This window comes from Phasianus colchicus, chromosome 2 (assembly GCF_987193195.1).
Source record: "Phasianus colchicus chromosome 2, bPhaCol1.hap1.1, whole genome shotgun sequence".
NCBI classification, from domain to species: Eukaryota; Metazoa; Chordata; class Aves; order Galliformes; family Phasianidae; genus Phasianus; species Phasianus colchicus.
Window position 1 is genome coordinate 56,761,774 of NC_143437.1, and position 14,921 is coordinate 56,776,694.

General features: G+C 39.4%; 1 protein-coding gene across 6 annotated transcripts in view; it reads right to left on the reverse strand.

The window, feature by feature from the left end:
* The window catches only part of LOC149919044 (uncharacterized), a 149,785-nt gene that overhangs the window by 25,891 nt on the left and 108,973 nt on the right, over nucleotides 1-14,921 (reverse strand). For 3 of the 6 annotated variants that reach the window (XR_016464355.1, XR_016464356.1, XR_016464359.1), the window contains 2 exons: nucleotides 2,874-3,009; nucleotides 2,338-2,393 (listed from right to left, as the gene is read on the reverse strand). The exons of 1 other annotated variant lie outside the window; for it this stretch is intronic. Coding sequence is in view for 1 of the 5 variants with exons in the window: in XM_090135784.1 (XP_089991910.1) it covers nucleotides 6,181-6,211 (31 nt within the window). In the remaining 4 variants the exon portion in view is untranslated. 2 more of the 6 variants (XR_016464362.1, XM_090135784.1) reach the window with 2 other exon arrangements.

A 14,921-nucleotide genomic window follows, 5' to 3' on the forward strand; every position in this document is an offset into this window, starting at 1 on the left:
GCTGTCTTGGAGGAGCACAGTGCATTTCAAAAACATTTTGATGTCTTTAGAATATAGAGAAATTTTTGTTGAAAAATAACTTACATATATTCACATATGTTATTCAAATGACACGTTATTCAAAAAACATATTTTTTTCCCCCTTTGGTTAAGCTTCTTTTGTATGTGTGGAGGGATGACCCTCTGCTGAGGATGGAGAGTGTGCAACCAGCTGTTCCTGTGATTGTATTGTGAAAATTCACTAACTGCAGATTCTGGTGTGGATTTTCTCCTGAGCACAATGAATGGCAGCCCATTCACTTGGATTCCACTGCACAGAAGTTGTGCAGGGGCTTGAAAAATGATTCCAAAGAGACTTAGTGATACTGTGGGCAAATCTTAGATATATGAGATCATCCATGTATTTGTAGAATTACAGGGCTCTTAAACCCAATTCAGTGAGCCAAGAGCATGAGACTGATGGTGTGGTAAGAAGTATGCTGCAACCTTCCTTTTTCCAGGAATATGCCTGGATGTGATTTAGGATATGCCTCTCAATATCTTCATTGAGGATACAAAACCAAGACACAGTTAAACACAGCAACTCAATTTGAAGTGTGGGCTTTCCCCTTCACAATAATTTTCTGAATCTATTTGTTGTAAGGCTGTGGTCAGAGTTTGCAATTCACCAACTAAACACAGTGAAACTTCTTCAAACATTAGAAAATCCCATGGAAAGTCTTGATTGAAATGTTAAGAAGGCAATGTCTGTATTTCCATCATTAGTAAATTAGTAAAAGGTTAAAAGTCTCATCTTGCTAACCTTAAGGACATGCTGCAAGGGTAGTCTTGGGGGCTTTGATGTCAAAGCTAGACAGGGAGGAATGAACTGCTATGGAAGAGTATGAGCAGATTGGTCTTGTTTTCATCCATAGTTGAGATTGCAAGAGGGCTAGCTAATTCTTTGATGAAAATGATATGCAAGTTTACAAATCTGGTATTATTGTTCATTTACTCTAAAAATATATCTTTAAAAATATTTTTGCAATGATAACAGATTGGTAATAGCTGTGATTTAATTTAAGAACTCTCTCTCCTCCTCAGAGCGTTCCATCCTTCCTACATTTCTCAGAAACTATTAGCAGGGGATGTATATAAAAATAATTCAACAAAGAAGAATACCAAGACATGCAATGTAGCTGTATTAATTGCCGAATAAATTCATCCACCTTCCCAATAGAGGGTTGACTTTATATTGAATGCATATAACTTAAGTTTGTTAAGTAAAGGTCATATTTATGCTTGAATAAAAGGGTTTTCAGATTCTAGTGGGAATTGTGTGCATTTATATTATGGTATGTTTTGTTTCCATTACTGATTTTATCTTTGAATTCCTCTGTGACATTTGAACAAGTTACTTCATATATATGTCTCAGTTTTCACAATGTAAATTGGGGACTACGCAGAAAATTAGCCCACAGAGAGTACAGGACCCAGCTTAATTAAAGGTTGCAAAGGCAATTTTGTTCCTAAGAGCAGAGGCAGCTTTTTATCACAAACTATTATTGTGGTTAATATAATTTACTGTAGTTACTTGGGTCCATTTACTTCCTCTTGTTTTATGCCAATGTAAATCATATGACCTCCATAAGACTTTTCTTCATTTAAGACAAGGATGTTGGCTGCATATCAGGTGCCTAGTGTCTCAGACAAGCTGTCACTCAGGCCCTTCTCAGCTTTTGAGAGGTATTGTGAATCTCCAGTACTAATTTCAGAATAACTAACTTCAGCTCAGTTACCCAAGCTCGTTGTATCTATTTAGAAAGGGCCGAAAGTAGTCTTGATAGCAATAAAAAAATATGGACGTCTTGATGAGCACTTATGGGAAACACAAGCCTTATAACTGGGAAACATGAGATATTTCACTGTGCTGGAATGTGAGTAAGGGAAAAGAAAGAGATTCTGTGTTTTAACTCCCTCCTGAGCTATGTCCCCTCAGTAAAGGATATCAAAGGCAGCTGAAGGGTATCTTATTAGAGCTAAATTGCCAGGGAAGGTGTGGAGGAATGACCAGAGAAAACGGTGGGTTTAGATTTCTGCAGAATAACAAACTCCTGATTTCCTGTGTTGCCCTTTCTCTTGGGGATATTTTGGTAACTTGCCAGCCTCGGCCTGGTGGTGGATGAAAGGCAACTGGCCAAATGAATAGCCCTGATGATATAAATAATTGAAAGGTTAAAAAAGCCCCATGTGACTAGCTGGAATCATAGGAGCATGAGTAAACCAGGTATGCCAATAAACACATGGCAGCACATTTACTGCAGTAATTAGATATATACACAGTGTATAGGCATTTACCTTATTTACTATTTCAGAGTGCTTATCCCTCATTGCTGTGATATTCTTTCATCAGTCTAAGTTTAAAAAAAAAAAAAAAGAAGTTATTTACTTGAACTGGGTGAAATAAAATAAAACCAAATCCCAGACTAGGAAGTTTTTCTCCAGATTCCTTCCACGTTCCTTGGCATCTTTGATGTGTGACCCTTGCCACCCACTACCCTCTCTTTCAGCCGGCCCTCCCTGTAATAGCCTCCAAATGAAATGATCGTCCCCAGGACCAAAGAGGAGGCTGTGGTTTCCATAGATGACTGCCCGCTGCAGGCACTGCTTACTTGTGGTGTTTATTTCAGTCCCTCCTAGCTACAGTGCCTGGAGCTGGAAGGGGTCAGTCCACAGTTTGAATTGGCATATTTTTAAGGTCTTTTCTATTATGAAATATTTATGAGAGGAAACAAGGTTGGACATTCCTGCAACCAGTCCAGCGTAAGAACGCTATGTGCCTTCCTCCCCGAACATGAAAATGCAGTCAGTTATTTAATGGAAGACTCACATACCTTGTTCCTTTACATTTCAAGTGAGCTGTCAGAGGAATGTAAACATTTATTTGGAGCGAGCCTTCAGGTAAAGGATTACCATATGCCGCACAAGGAAATTCCAGCATGCCCACCAAAATTTATGCTGTGGAGAGAGCTATGAATAGAAAGTTTGTACACTGTTATGAATATGGATAAAATACATCACTCATGGCCGGGCTGTGGCACGCAAAATTGAAAAACACATATTTTGGATCACTCAATATTTTCAAAAATACATTTAAAAGAAAATAAACATGGGATCTTGTGTGTTCATTTACTGTTTGAGGTACCTTCAGGGAAGAGAGACATCAACAATTTTTCTTCCAGACCACTCACTTCTCTTGATAACAAGAGGTTCTTTGGGAGAAAGACATCATGCTAAGACTCCTGCGATCTCTTTGTTTCCTTAGCCAGTACTCATTTATTGGGAGTTTACTTGGTGTTCAGAAGCAGCAAAAACAAATGCATCCAGAGGGATAGGTTCAGTTTTAAAGGTCAGAATTCCTCATTCTTGGCTACCTTACAAGGTGACCTTTTCATGAGTGTTACATGACCGTTGTTCACCTTGCAAATAAATGTAGTTAACATTTTTATTAGTATTATTCTGTAGCTTGCCAGGCATCACTGATGTTTTTGGTATGTTCAGCATCAGTTTCTTTTGAAGTGAAAGATTTTCTGCTACATGTGTTAAAAAGAGATGTTAAAACTTGTGTTTGCGAGAACAGCCCTGCCATGCAAACCAATGTCTTCTAAACCCCTCAGCACACTGCACTGCACTATGAAATGGTCATATGAGTGCTTCAGAGCTTGCTAGGAGGCCACGCAAAACTTCTGTATTCCAAATCCCTATGTCAGCCCCCTCTAACTGTGTTTACAGTAGTGCCTCACCAGCTTTTTTAAGTGAGAGGGACTCATGGGGGTGATGTGACCTCACTCCAAGAAGTGTGTGACAGTGAAAAAACTTAGTGTGCATCAGGCCCAAACTGTCCAGATTATTTTGATGTAGAAAAAGGGAGAAGCTTGATGTGGGATAACAAAGTGCCTTGATTATCTTTCAGTTACCACAAAATTGGTTTATTTTAACTGGAAATTGCATCTGACAATGGAACGAAAGAACTGAGCAAAATGTTGTTAATTTAAGGTCTTAAGATTCCTGCAGCCTAAAGATTAACTACCCAAACCTAGCTGGAAGATAGCTATGGTACCCATTTTCAAGCCGAGTAACAATGAGCTCCGCAAGAACACACACACACACACACACACACACACACCCTCACAGACATTCCTACCCCTCTCTCCAGCATATTGAAACTGAGAACAGTTTAAGACAAATGTGTCCTACAGTCACTTACCCTTGTTGTCTGCCAGCACAGTGCCCAGAACCTATTGCTGAGGTACTGTAAGTTACGTCCCGCATGGGAGAATCTGAGTGCAAATTGGTACCTGAAGTTATTGTCACTGAGAAACATCAAAGATGTATGTTCTGTGATGAAACAACAATGTACACATAAAAAGGTATTGCTTTGTTGTAGCAGCGAGGCATAACCATCGAGTGGAAGCTTTACTGTAGTGTAGGTGAGTTGCCTGTTGACGCTGAAGGAAAAAATTGATGTCAGTATTTTTGCCTTCAGTCATGTCTTTTAGAATAGAGGTGGTGATACAAATTCCAAAGCTTTATCTAAGAGCATTGTCCAAGTGACCACTGCCCTGGATAGCCTGTTCCAGTGCCCATTTTGGAGATGAAATGATTATTAAGAGCAAATATTTGGGGAATAGAGGGTGAAGACACAGCCATTGGGGTTTTAACATTCAAGGAGCATCAGATGCCTTAGTTGTTAATTCTTATTCTGATGTAGCAGCTGTATCTCTGATCTCACTATAAATGAAAAAAACAGCCTACCAACACTGGGATTAGAATTCTGATGTGTGTGTGATGGTTTTTACTTTAAATTAATAAAATTTAAATGAAATATGGTATCATAACAAGATCACTTCAGACCATTCAGGGTCATGATGTTATGATTTTAATACAGCAAAAGCTCAAGGTACTTTTGGCAGCTTCTATCCCTCCTTAGACAAGAATCTGTCAATGATCGTGAGACAGAGAGAAAACAAAATTCAGTGTGCACACCCCAAGATTTCCTCTTGAGCTAGAGATCATCTGAAAACACTGAAATTTTAACATCTGATGAATTTTTAAACACGAGGCCCTACCTGAAATATCTCAGTCTAGCAAACAGGATACCCAGTTTGACCCTGAAGTGCATCAGTCACTACACTGTAGATACTGATAAACGGCATCAGAGTCCAGCACGCACCTTTGACAGCTGAGTGCAGGAATAGGGAACAATAAACTTTCTATCCTTGCACATACTTGCACAAACATTGTAGTAGGTCTGGTCCTCCACACTCTTGCTGCATGCCTCTGTGGATGTAAATCAATCAAAGGGATGCTTGGAAGCACTGCCCTGAGAAAAGCTGCACTGTGCCTGCAATTCCTCCTGGGTGGTGGGCTCCTGGGTGAGGCACAGCCCTTCTAATTATGTTTCATTAGCATCCTCAGGGGGGAAACAAATTTAAATACTACGATTTGCATAGAAAACATACTAAGATCTCAGAGAACTGGCACACTCACTCTGTAGCATGAGGGCTGTAATTTGATAGGAGACTTGTTTCTTCTGACAGCTCCTAACACCCATGTCCCATCTACACAGAAAGGGAGAACAGAAGAGACCATCCCCAAAGGCTCCTGGCCAGAAGACTCAGTGATGACCAGCACTGCTGAACATGAATTTGGCTACAGATTTTTTGTGAAAACTTTCTAGAAGAAATGTGTGTCACACAATAATTTATTGTTGAGCCTAAGTCCCAGGTATTGCAATTACTTCATCTGCTTCAAGGTGTGTTAGGTATATTCACCGCTTCATGCACAGTGTTTATTTTTGCAGAAAATCCTGTTGTCCTTGAAGTAGAATAAGAACAGCTACCCCTGAGTTTGCCTATAATTGCCTATCTCATAATTAGCCGCTGTGTTTCTCACTTGGGCCAAGTTCCCAGTGCATAATCAATGACACACAGAGACAGGCAGGGCTAAGAAACAATCCTGTTTTTAAAGGTAATTGATGCTTGGTTCACATAATTTGCTGCAGGCTGCTTGCAGAAATAATATACATGCACATGTGTGTTCCACTCCAACTGTATATCTGTATGTACAATTTATCTTGAAAATTAAAGCTCTCAGGGAGAAGTTTTCATCAGTGTTTTCACCTGTGGCTTAAGAACAACTTCAGCTCTTTTCAGATCCATTAGAGCAATTGCTGTAACAAGGAAAGGTTTTTGATTAGCCACAACAAACAACTGGCCATCGTGGAGGCAGACTTATCTCGCTGGGGGGGTGCAGATGAAGGTATGTGGCTGGGTTAGGGTTTTTGAGGCAGACAGCAGTAGTCTTACAGGTGTTATAAAAACTCTGGTAATGTGCTGTACAGGGAGCTGTTGGAGAGGGTCTAGAGGAGGGTCATGAAGATGATAAGAGGGCGAGAGCACCTCCCTTACAGACAGGCTGAGGAAGCTGGGCTTGTTCAGCCTGGAGAAAAGAAGGCTGCGGGGTGACCTCACTGCAACCTTTCATTCAGTACCTAAAAGGAGCCTACAAACAGGAGGGGAGTCAACTCTTTGAAAGGGTAGCTAATAACAGAGCAAGGGGAAATGATTTTAAGTTGAGGGAGAGAAGATTTAGGTTGGATATCAGGGGGAAGTTCTTTACTATGAGAGTGGTGAGGTGCTGGAACAGGCTGCCCAGAGAGGTTGTGGATGCCCCGTCCCTGGAGGTGTTAAGGCCAGATTGGATGGGGGGACCCTGGGCAGCCTGGTCTAGCATTAAATGGGGAGGTTGGTGGCTCTGCCTGTGGAAGGGGGGATCCTTGAGCTCCCTTCCAACCCAAGCTATTCTATGACTCTATGATTCTATGATACCTAAAGCTCCCACTGCAATATTTTATGCATGTAATACTCCTTTGGGATATATATTTTTTAAATATAAAATCTCAAGACTTTTAAATCAATTTTGTGATTTTGTGGTAGGGATGGGGCTTAATCATTTGTCATTTCTTAATGTTTAAAATATCATATTTACTGTTATTTTATTTTATGGATTTCTTTAAAGCCCCTTAGTTGAGTTTTCAATGGCAAATTCCAGGTGCGCTTGTGAATTGCCTAGTGTTGTTTCTTCTAGACTGCATAAATATAACAGTTCTTTCAAATTAGAAAAAAAAAAAAAAAAAAAACGCTAAACAACTTGCACAATAAACATATGTGCAAATTTTAGTACATGAAAATGACAAATGTTTCCCAGGTTGGGAAAAAAAAAAAATGCCAGTTAAGAAACACTGTAAATCTATACAACTTAATGATCTTGAAGAGAAGAGGAATCATAGACATCTGCTTGTCTTATTTTTCTTATTAAAAACTTTTATTTTTTACTTAAGCCAGGAGATTTACTTGTTTTCTTGTTCTTGTTGACTACTTGTAATTTTACCCTTAAGTACGAGTAACAAATGTTAAGACAGGTGAGTTTAGTATTACTGCATTGTTCAGAAAGTGAACAGAGAGAGAAAGGTATCTTGAAGTAGCTAACATTTAAGATAACAAAACTTGTTTCTCTTATGGAATTACACTGGTTCTTGTGGTACTTCCAGCCCAGTTTTCTAAATGCATCAAATTCAAATGTAGAGGTAGAATGACTATCCAGATTTTACTTTTTTTTTCTTTCACAATATTTGACATCTTCAAATCTTCATGTAATTATGAACACCTACGTTAATTATTGCTGTATAAATGAGACATTTAACACATAGCTTTTTCAGTAGTGAATTCAATGCTCTGCATTAATTTATGAGTAATGAGACCAAAACTGCCATGCTTTTGTGAAAAACTTGAATCCTTTCCAAATAATGTTTATATTACAAATATGATATCTATCTATACAACTATCTGTAACAGAACTATGACATCTACATTTCTGGGTTGTGGGTGTAATCAAATTAAATATAATTTGACTACTGGTGACATGCTTTTTTGTTTTATTTTTGGAACATTTTTCTTACTTTTGCTGATAATAGCAGCTTTATAGATTTCAGGGATCTAAGTTTCAAATGTGAAATTGTATGTGAATGCCAGTAACTGTATAACTAATTTACATACACAAAACTCTGTTAAATAAATAAGACAATAGAGAAGTACAGTAAAGATTTGTGTTATATGTTGCTGCACTGATGATGCAGACGTTTGAAGGTGAAATTTCTGTGACAGGCCTATCTTGTGTACCTGGTATGCTGTTAACAGAAAAGCAGCCATTCCTTGTTGTTTGCAGTTGCTGATGGAGGGTATTCATCCTCAGGCAAGAAATAAGTTGGTTCTTTGGTTTGGCAGGACAGCATTTTGCTCCTCACTGAACCTGTGTCCTTCAAGCTAAACCTTTCAGGTTTACATTTGCATCCTCCAAACAACAGTCTCCTTTCTGGGGAGACTGTTAGCTAAGAAAGTCTCACGAAGGTAAGTTTATTGCTTCTAGAATAGAATAGCTCTGTTGGTAGTGACTTACAAAGATCATCAAGTCCAACTGTTTGACCACTTCAGGGCTCTCCAAAAGCTAAAGCATGTTACTAAGGGCGTAATCCAAATGCCTCTTGAGCACTGACAGATAAATGGCTCAACCACTTCTTTAGGAAAGCTGTTTCAGTGTTCGACCACCTTCAAGGTAAAGAAATGTTTCCTAATGTTCAATCTGACACCCTACCTGGCACAACTTTTTGCTGTTTCCCACGTGCTGTATCATTGGTTACCAGGAGGGAGCAGAGTTTGGCAGCTCTCTCTACTTCCCCTCTTCAGGAAGCTGCAGAAATCAACGAAGTTACCTCTGAGCCTCTTGTCTGGACTGTACAATCCAAATGCTCTCAGCCTCTTCTCACAGGCTATGCCTTCCAGCTCTACTACCAGCTTTGTTGCCCTCCTCTGGACACCAGCAAGCACCTTAACATCCTTTTCATAATGCGGAGACCAGAACTGCACACAACATTCAAGGTAAGGCTGCACCAATGCTAAATACAGCAGGAAAATCACCTCTTTTGATCTTTTGCCTGTGTTAAACCCACTCCAAAATACTGTTTGCCCCATGGCTACCAGGGCATGCTGCTGGCTCTGCTTCCACTTCCTGTACACTTCCCTCTTCTCCCTCCGTTTAAGCTGCAGGTCCTTGCACAGCCAGGACAATCATCTGCCTCCCCTGCTCGACTTCTTCTGCTGGGGGATGGAGAGCCATTGCACTTTCGGAAGGGTGTCCTAAAGAGCTGCCAGCTCTGTTCTGTACCCATGCCTTTAAGGGTCCCAAGGATCCAGGGATCCCACACAGCAACTCCTTGAGCAGCTGGACATTTGCTCTCCTAAAGCACAGGGTCCTAGCTCTGCTTTTTGCCAGGCCTGCATTCTTGAAGATCACAAACTCCAGCAAGGAATGGTCACTACACCCCAGGCTGCCTCCAATCTTAACCTCTCTAATGCTCTCCTCTGCATTAATGAGCACCAGATCCAGTAAGGCTTCACCTCGGGTTGGTCCATCTATTACCTGGACCAAGAAGTTTTGCCTGACAGACTCCAGGAATCTCCTAGATTGTCTGCCACCCTCCATGCCACTATCCCAGCAGATATCCGGGTGGTTGAAATCCCCCATCAGGACAAGAATCTGTGAGCATGACACCTCCTGCAGCTGAAGCAAGAAGGCCTCCTCAACAGCCTCCTCCTGATCAGGTGGCCTGTAGCAGACCCCAACCACTGCATGCCCTTTGCTGGACTGATCCTTGATTTTTACCCACAAGCTCTCAACATGATCATGGCTGTTCCTCAGACACAGCTCTTCGCAACCTATCCACTTCCTAGCATAGAGGGCAACTCCTCCACCCCTTCTACCCTATCTCTTCTAAAAAGCCTGTAGTTCTCAAATCAGGGTGTTCCAATCATGGGATTAATCCCACCATGTTTCCGTGATAGCACTTAGATCATATTTCCCAATTGCACCATGGCTTCTAGTTCCTGCTGTTTATTTCCCATGCTGTATGCACTGGTATAGAGGCACTTCAGCTTAGCTATTGGCCTTGTTGACTTCTCGGAGGAGCCCTCCCTAGTGCCTCCAGGACAAGTCTGGGGTTTTCCCTTACCTCCTCCCAAGGTAACAGCGTTCCCACACACTTCTCTGTTACCCAGTACACCCCCCTTCCCCAATAATATCTAGTTTAAAGCCCTGCTAACCAGTCCAGCCAGCTTGCTCCCAAGAATATTTGTGGCCTTTCTAGTCATTCGGCTCCCATCCACTGTCAGCATTCCCCCTTTCTCAAGGCTGCATCCCAAGCCATAGTACCCAAAGCCCTAAGTGCGACACCATTCACAAAGCTGTTCATTCAGAGTGTCCACCCTCCTCCTTTTGTCTGGATCTGCGTCACCAACTGAGAGGGCAGAGGAAAACACAACTTGTGTCCCTCATCCCTTCAGCAGTCTTCCCAGAGCCCTGAAGTCCCTTTTGATCACCCAAGAACTTCTTTTGCCTACCTTTCTACCTTTCCTTTTTGTTTATAATCAGACACTTAGAAATAAAGAAAGAAATTAATACACTCATCTTCATATATCTGCATCACTTCAGAGGAAGAAACTAGTGACTTGAACTCCAATTTCTTCTTTGCCATAAAGGGAATTCAGTGTTGGTCTAAAATGAAGATATTGTGAAGGCATGAACAATATACTTTAAACAACTTGACATCAAACCAGAAGGTTAATGCAATCTGTTCGTTCCCAGCATAAGAAATCAGTTGGATGTCTTGTAGTCATCTCTGATGTTGCTTTTTTCCTCAAGTGTACCATAACAGTTAATTCCATGATTTTAAAACTCCTACTATATTGGAACATCTGATAGGCCAGAAAACAACCCCTAGATAAAAAATAGCTTGATAAAGTCATGTTAAAAAACAGATTAATCTTTAGGCAAATTCACATAGTTTCTAGCTTTTTCTATCATACAAAAAAAAATGTTGCTATACAGATAAGAATTTTTGTTTCCCCTTTATTACTGAAGTTGCACAGCACTCTTGTTTGAAAAGATACTTTTCAGTGCAAAAATGCATATTGACTTGGGATGGTTAATTACAGAAGAAGACAAATACTAGTTTTTTCAACTTTTCTTTCTATTTATGATAACATATTTTAAGCTGAGACCTGGTTTATCTCACAGGTTTCTCTTACCTACCGATGGGGATTATGTTAGAAGAACAGTTACCATGTAGTAAATGAAGGCAAATTAGCTTATCTGGAAGATGGTTCCTTGTTGGCCTGATCATCTTTTAGAGCTGCCTTCTTTCATGGCCCATAAATGTAACCTCTAGCAACCATGCTCTTACCCAAGGTGACACAGCTGGATGCTGGAAGCCAAAGCGCTAAAACAGCCATAGGTGTCACCATTAATTTAGGTTCTAGAGAAATAAACTTGTACTGCATTTACATAAATTTCTGAATTTGCTCATTAGCAATGAAGTTATGTACTCTTTATGGTCAAATTCCATGTTCCACCTTTCTGTAAAACACATTCTTCGTCTCTGCATGAAATTTCTCCATGGTAGATCCACTTTAACAAGGATCAGACTGAAAGGTCATCAGTAAAGCAATGAATAGGGATAAGAATGTGAAAAGCAATGTGCCGTAGTTATGGACTTTCTTCTGTGGTGGTGTCTTGTACTCCCTTAGTCTGTTCATCCCAAATTCCTGAACTACAATTCAGAGAAGTGTTGTGGCACAACAAAATTGATTTTTGCACAGAATAATGCCTTAGCTTAAGTTTTCTGCAGGACTGGAGTTCGTACAGTTTAGTCCAAGATAAATTACAACCTTGTTCATACTTTCTACACATTTGCAAAGCATGTTTGCAAGTACATTCCTACAGCATTTATAAATAATGAAGTTCTGTGCATGATAGAAAATTTCCAGAGGAAGTGTCAGGATTATTATTGAAAAAGTCTTGGAAAGGATTAAGAATAAATTAATTTGTTCAGATTTACAAATATTTGGTGGAGGCATAGGGAGTATGCTAGGTATGTCTAGTATTGCAAATAGAGTGTTTTCAGTGTATTATTTTTGCCACTTAGTGGTGAGAGGCTACATTAAAATGATTTAGTAAAATTTAGTAACTTGCAGAATCTCAGTTAATGAGACCTCTGTTCATTATTCTTGGACCCAATTCAGTTTACTATATGATGTGCCTTGTATCAAGGGACCATGATCTAATTATTGAAGTCACTGGGCATCAATTTCAGTTTGACCTCATATCTTGGGTTTTTATTTAGTTTGTTTGTTTTCCCAGAAGATGGACCCTAAATTAGTAGATATTTGTTTAAACTCTTTGATATCCTAATCTCTATATCTGCAGCAGAGTATCTGTGCTGTAACTAATATCCTCTGCAATAGATCACCATCCTTATTTATGGCTTTGTACTTGCAAATGCAATTATTAATAAATCTTAATAGGGACTAGTTGCATTTACAGATTTTGCAGAAAGCCTTACCAGCCTTTTCCTTTCCCCCTTGAAGTTGTGCCATAACTTCAAAGAGAGGATTTTATGCATTTGGATTAGCTAATACCGCAGCATTGGATTAGGACAGGAGGATATCAGAAAAATATGGAGGGACCCTCTTTGTATGAATATGCATTAGACCACTGATCTCTTAGCTGTTCATTTCTACATCTGTCAGTGATGCTACCTTTATATTTTCTATTTCTCTCCTTTTTGAAATAATGCATTCAGTAGGCTTCTGTTGCAAGATGCGGTCAGGATTGAAAACAGCCAACTGGATACTAACCATTATGCTTTACTTCAAAAGATGCCAAGATGAGGCTGTAAAATGTGAAAGTAGGAGGTCCTGCTGCTTTATGAAAACCCAAATCCGCCCAAATATTATTAATTCTGTAATATTTTCACAACACTGCTTAAGTTATTACTAAGGGAAGGAATGTGATATTTTACTAGCATTTACTCAAAGCAGATTTTTTTTTTCTTATTGCAACAGCTGGAATATAGTAAGTAACAGCCTTCTATCATGCTTTTCAACCAAGTGCTGGTTTTGCACCAAAGAGTGTTTTGAAAGTACACCTACATATCTAACTTTGGTTCCCCTGCTGTGCTACACTGCACAGGTTCAAGAGGAGATGGAGTCTGGTTCACCCTCCTTCAGTCTCACAACCAGATTTCAAACCCATATATGATATCAGTCAGTGTCGGCGTTTAAATTATATACAGTTTCTAAGAGGTACAATCAACCTCTCAGTTTTACCTAAAATTAGAGCTACTTTGGGGTGCAACGCCTTTTCTGGGGAGTGGTGGAAGTTAATATAGTGTGTCATGGTATTGTACAATACCGTACAGTATAGAAGTTCCGTCATACTCAAAAGCGTAAATATCCCATAGAAAAACTCTTCTACAGATTAAGCCCTGCTTTCTGAGTATGTCAGGCATAACTAGAGCTGAGTTTTGTCAATAGGTAAATGAATAAAATCAGTGTTTCAGTCAATAGGTAAATGAATAAAATCAGTGTTTCAGTAAAAGATCTGCTATAAACCAGTTCCAATTAATCTGTGGTGATTATGCCAAGCAGATGAAAATCTTTAAAGAAGATATGCAGAAACATTCTTTGGAACCTATTGAAAACATGCAGGAAGTGCAGGAATCTTATTTTCTTATTTTCTTATTTTATGCACCTTCCAAATTACCAAGCCATCTCTATACTCTACAGCCAGTCAGTATCATATAAATCTGTACTGTGTCGATTTATGCATCACTATGCTTGTATATGGCCCCAGGGCTCTCCTGAAAAAGGAGTAGCCATTGGACAAAATAATGTAAACAGCATGGGGTTTTTTTTGTTTGTTTGCTTTGTTTTTTTCCAAAGACAGAGTGTTTTAAAAACTCAGATTTTCTACTAGCTCTTGGTAGTATACCAGGATATCATTAGCTGTTCCCAGCAATGATTAATATGCATTCATTGAATAAACAGGAACTCAAAACTGATCCCTCCCTTAAAAAACAAGTGAAAGTACTCATATAAACCTCAGGCAAACCATATCAGTGATACAGACTAGACATCAAAAACTCATGAATATCTTGTCAACACCAGAAAACCACATCAAGCATGTGTACAAAGCATGAGAGATGTCAGACAAGGGTCAGAGGTTTTTTTTGAGCCGCGGTTATATGGTGTCAGTGTAGACGTCCAGGGCTCACTAGTCAGATAGAGAAGTTTAGTCATGCTAAGAGTATACTTATAGATTCCTTTAAGGCAGTATTTCAAAATTTCCCTCACAATATTTATTTATACATAGGTTGCTCTGAAAGTAATGCCTCCTATTAACATTCTGAAAAGATTTTATTGGCTACATAAATACCAGATATTTATGTAGCCAATAAATACATATTTATGTATTTATGTTGCATAAATACAACAGAAATACTGATGATTTTTAAACACATTTACTACTCGGATATACTATGTAATTCAGGAAAGAACTTAAATGGATTAGCCACATGCAAGCTTATTATCCGTAAGATAATGTTATCTGTGCTTCACATTGTAAGCCAACAACATAAAACCTTTGAAACATTTAAGACTAGAATTTAAAGCTCTTTAGTAGAGAAAGGAGATGCAAAAATATTCTCAGGGAGCTGTATCCATCAGAAACACTTTCTAGCCCTACTAGAATCCAACATGGTGGCTGCAGTCCTAACACAAGTTATCCAGCAGGATTTGCCTTGGGACTTCTGCCACGATTTTTAAAGTAAATCTTAATAATAATTTATGCATTGAAGCCCCAGCTTTCAAATATTGCTTGTGCACTACAGTCCTCCTGTTTCCAAAGAATATACAGAGGGCAAGGAGCAGTCTTTTCATCCTTTATTTGCACTCTGTTTTTCACAGAGTAAGAATGCTTTAGGCAGGTAA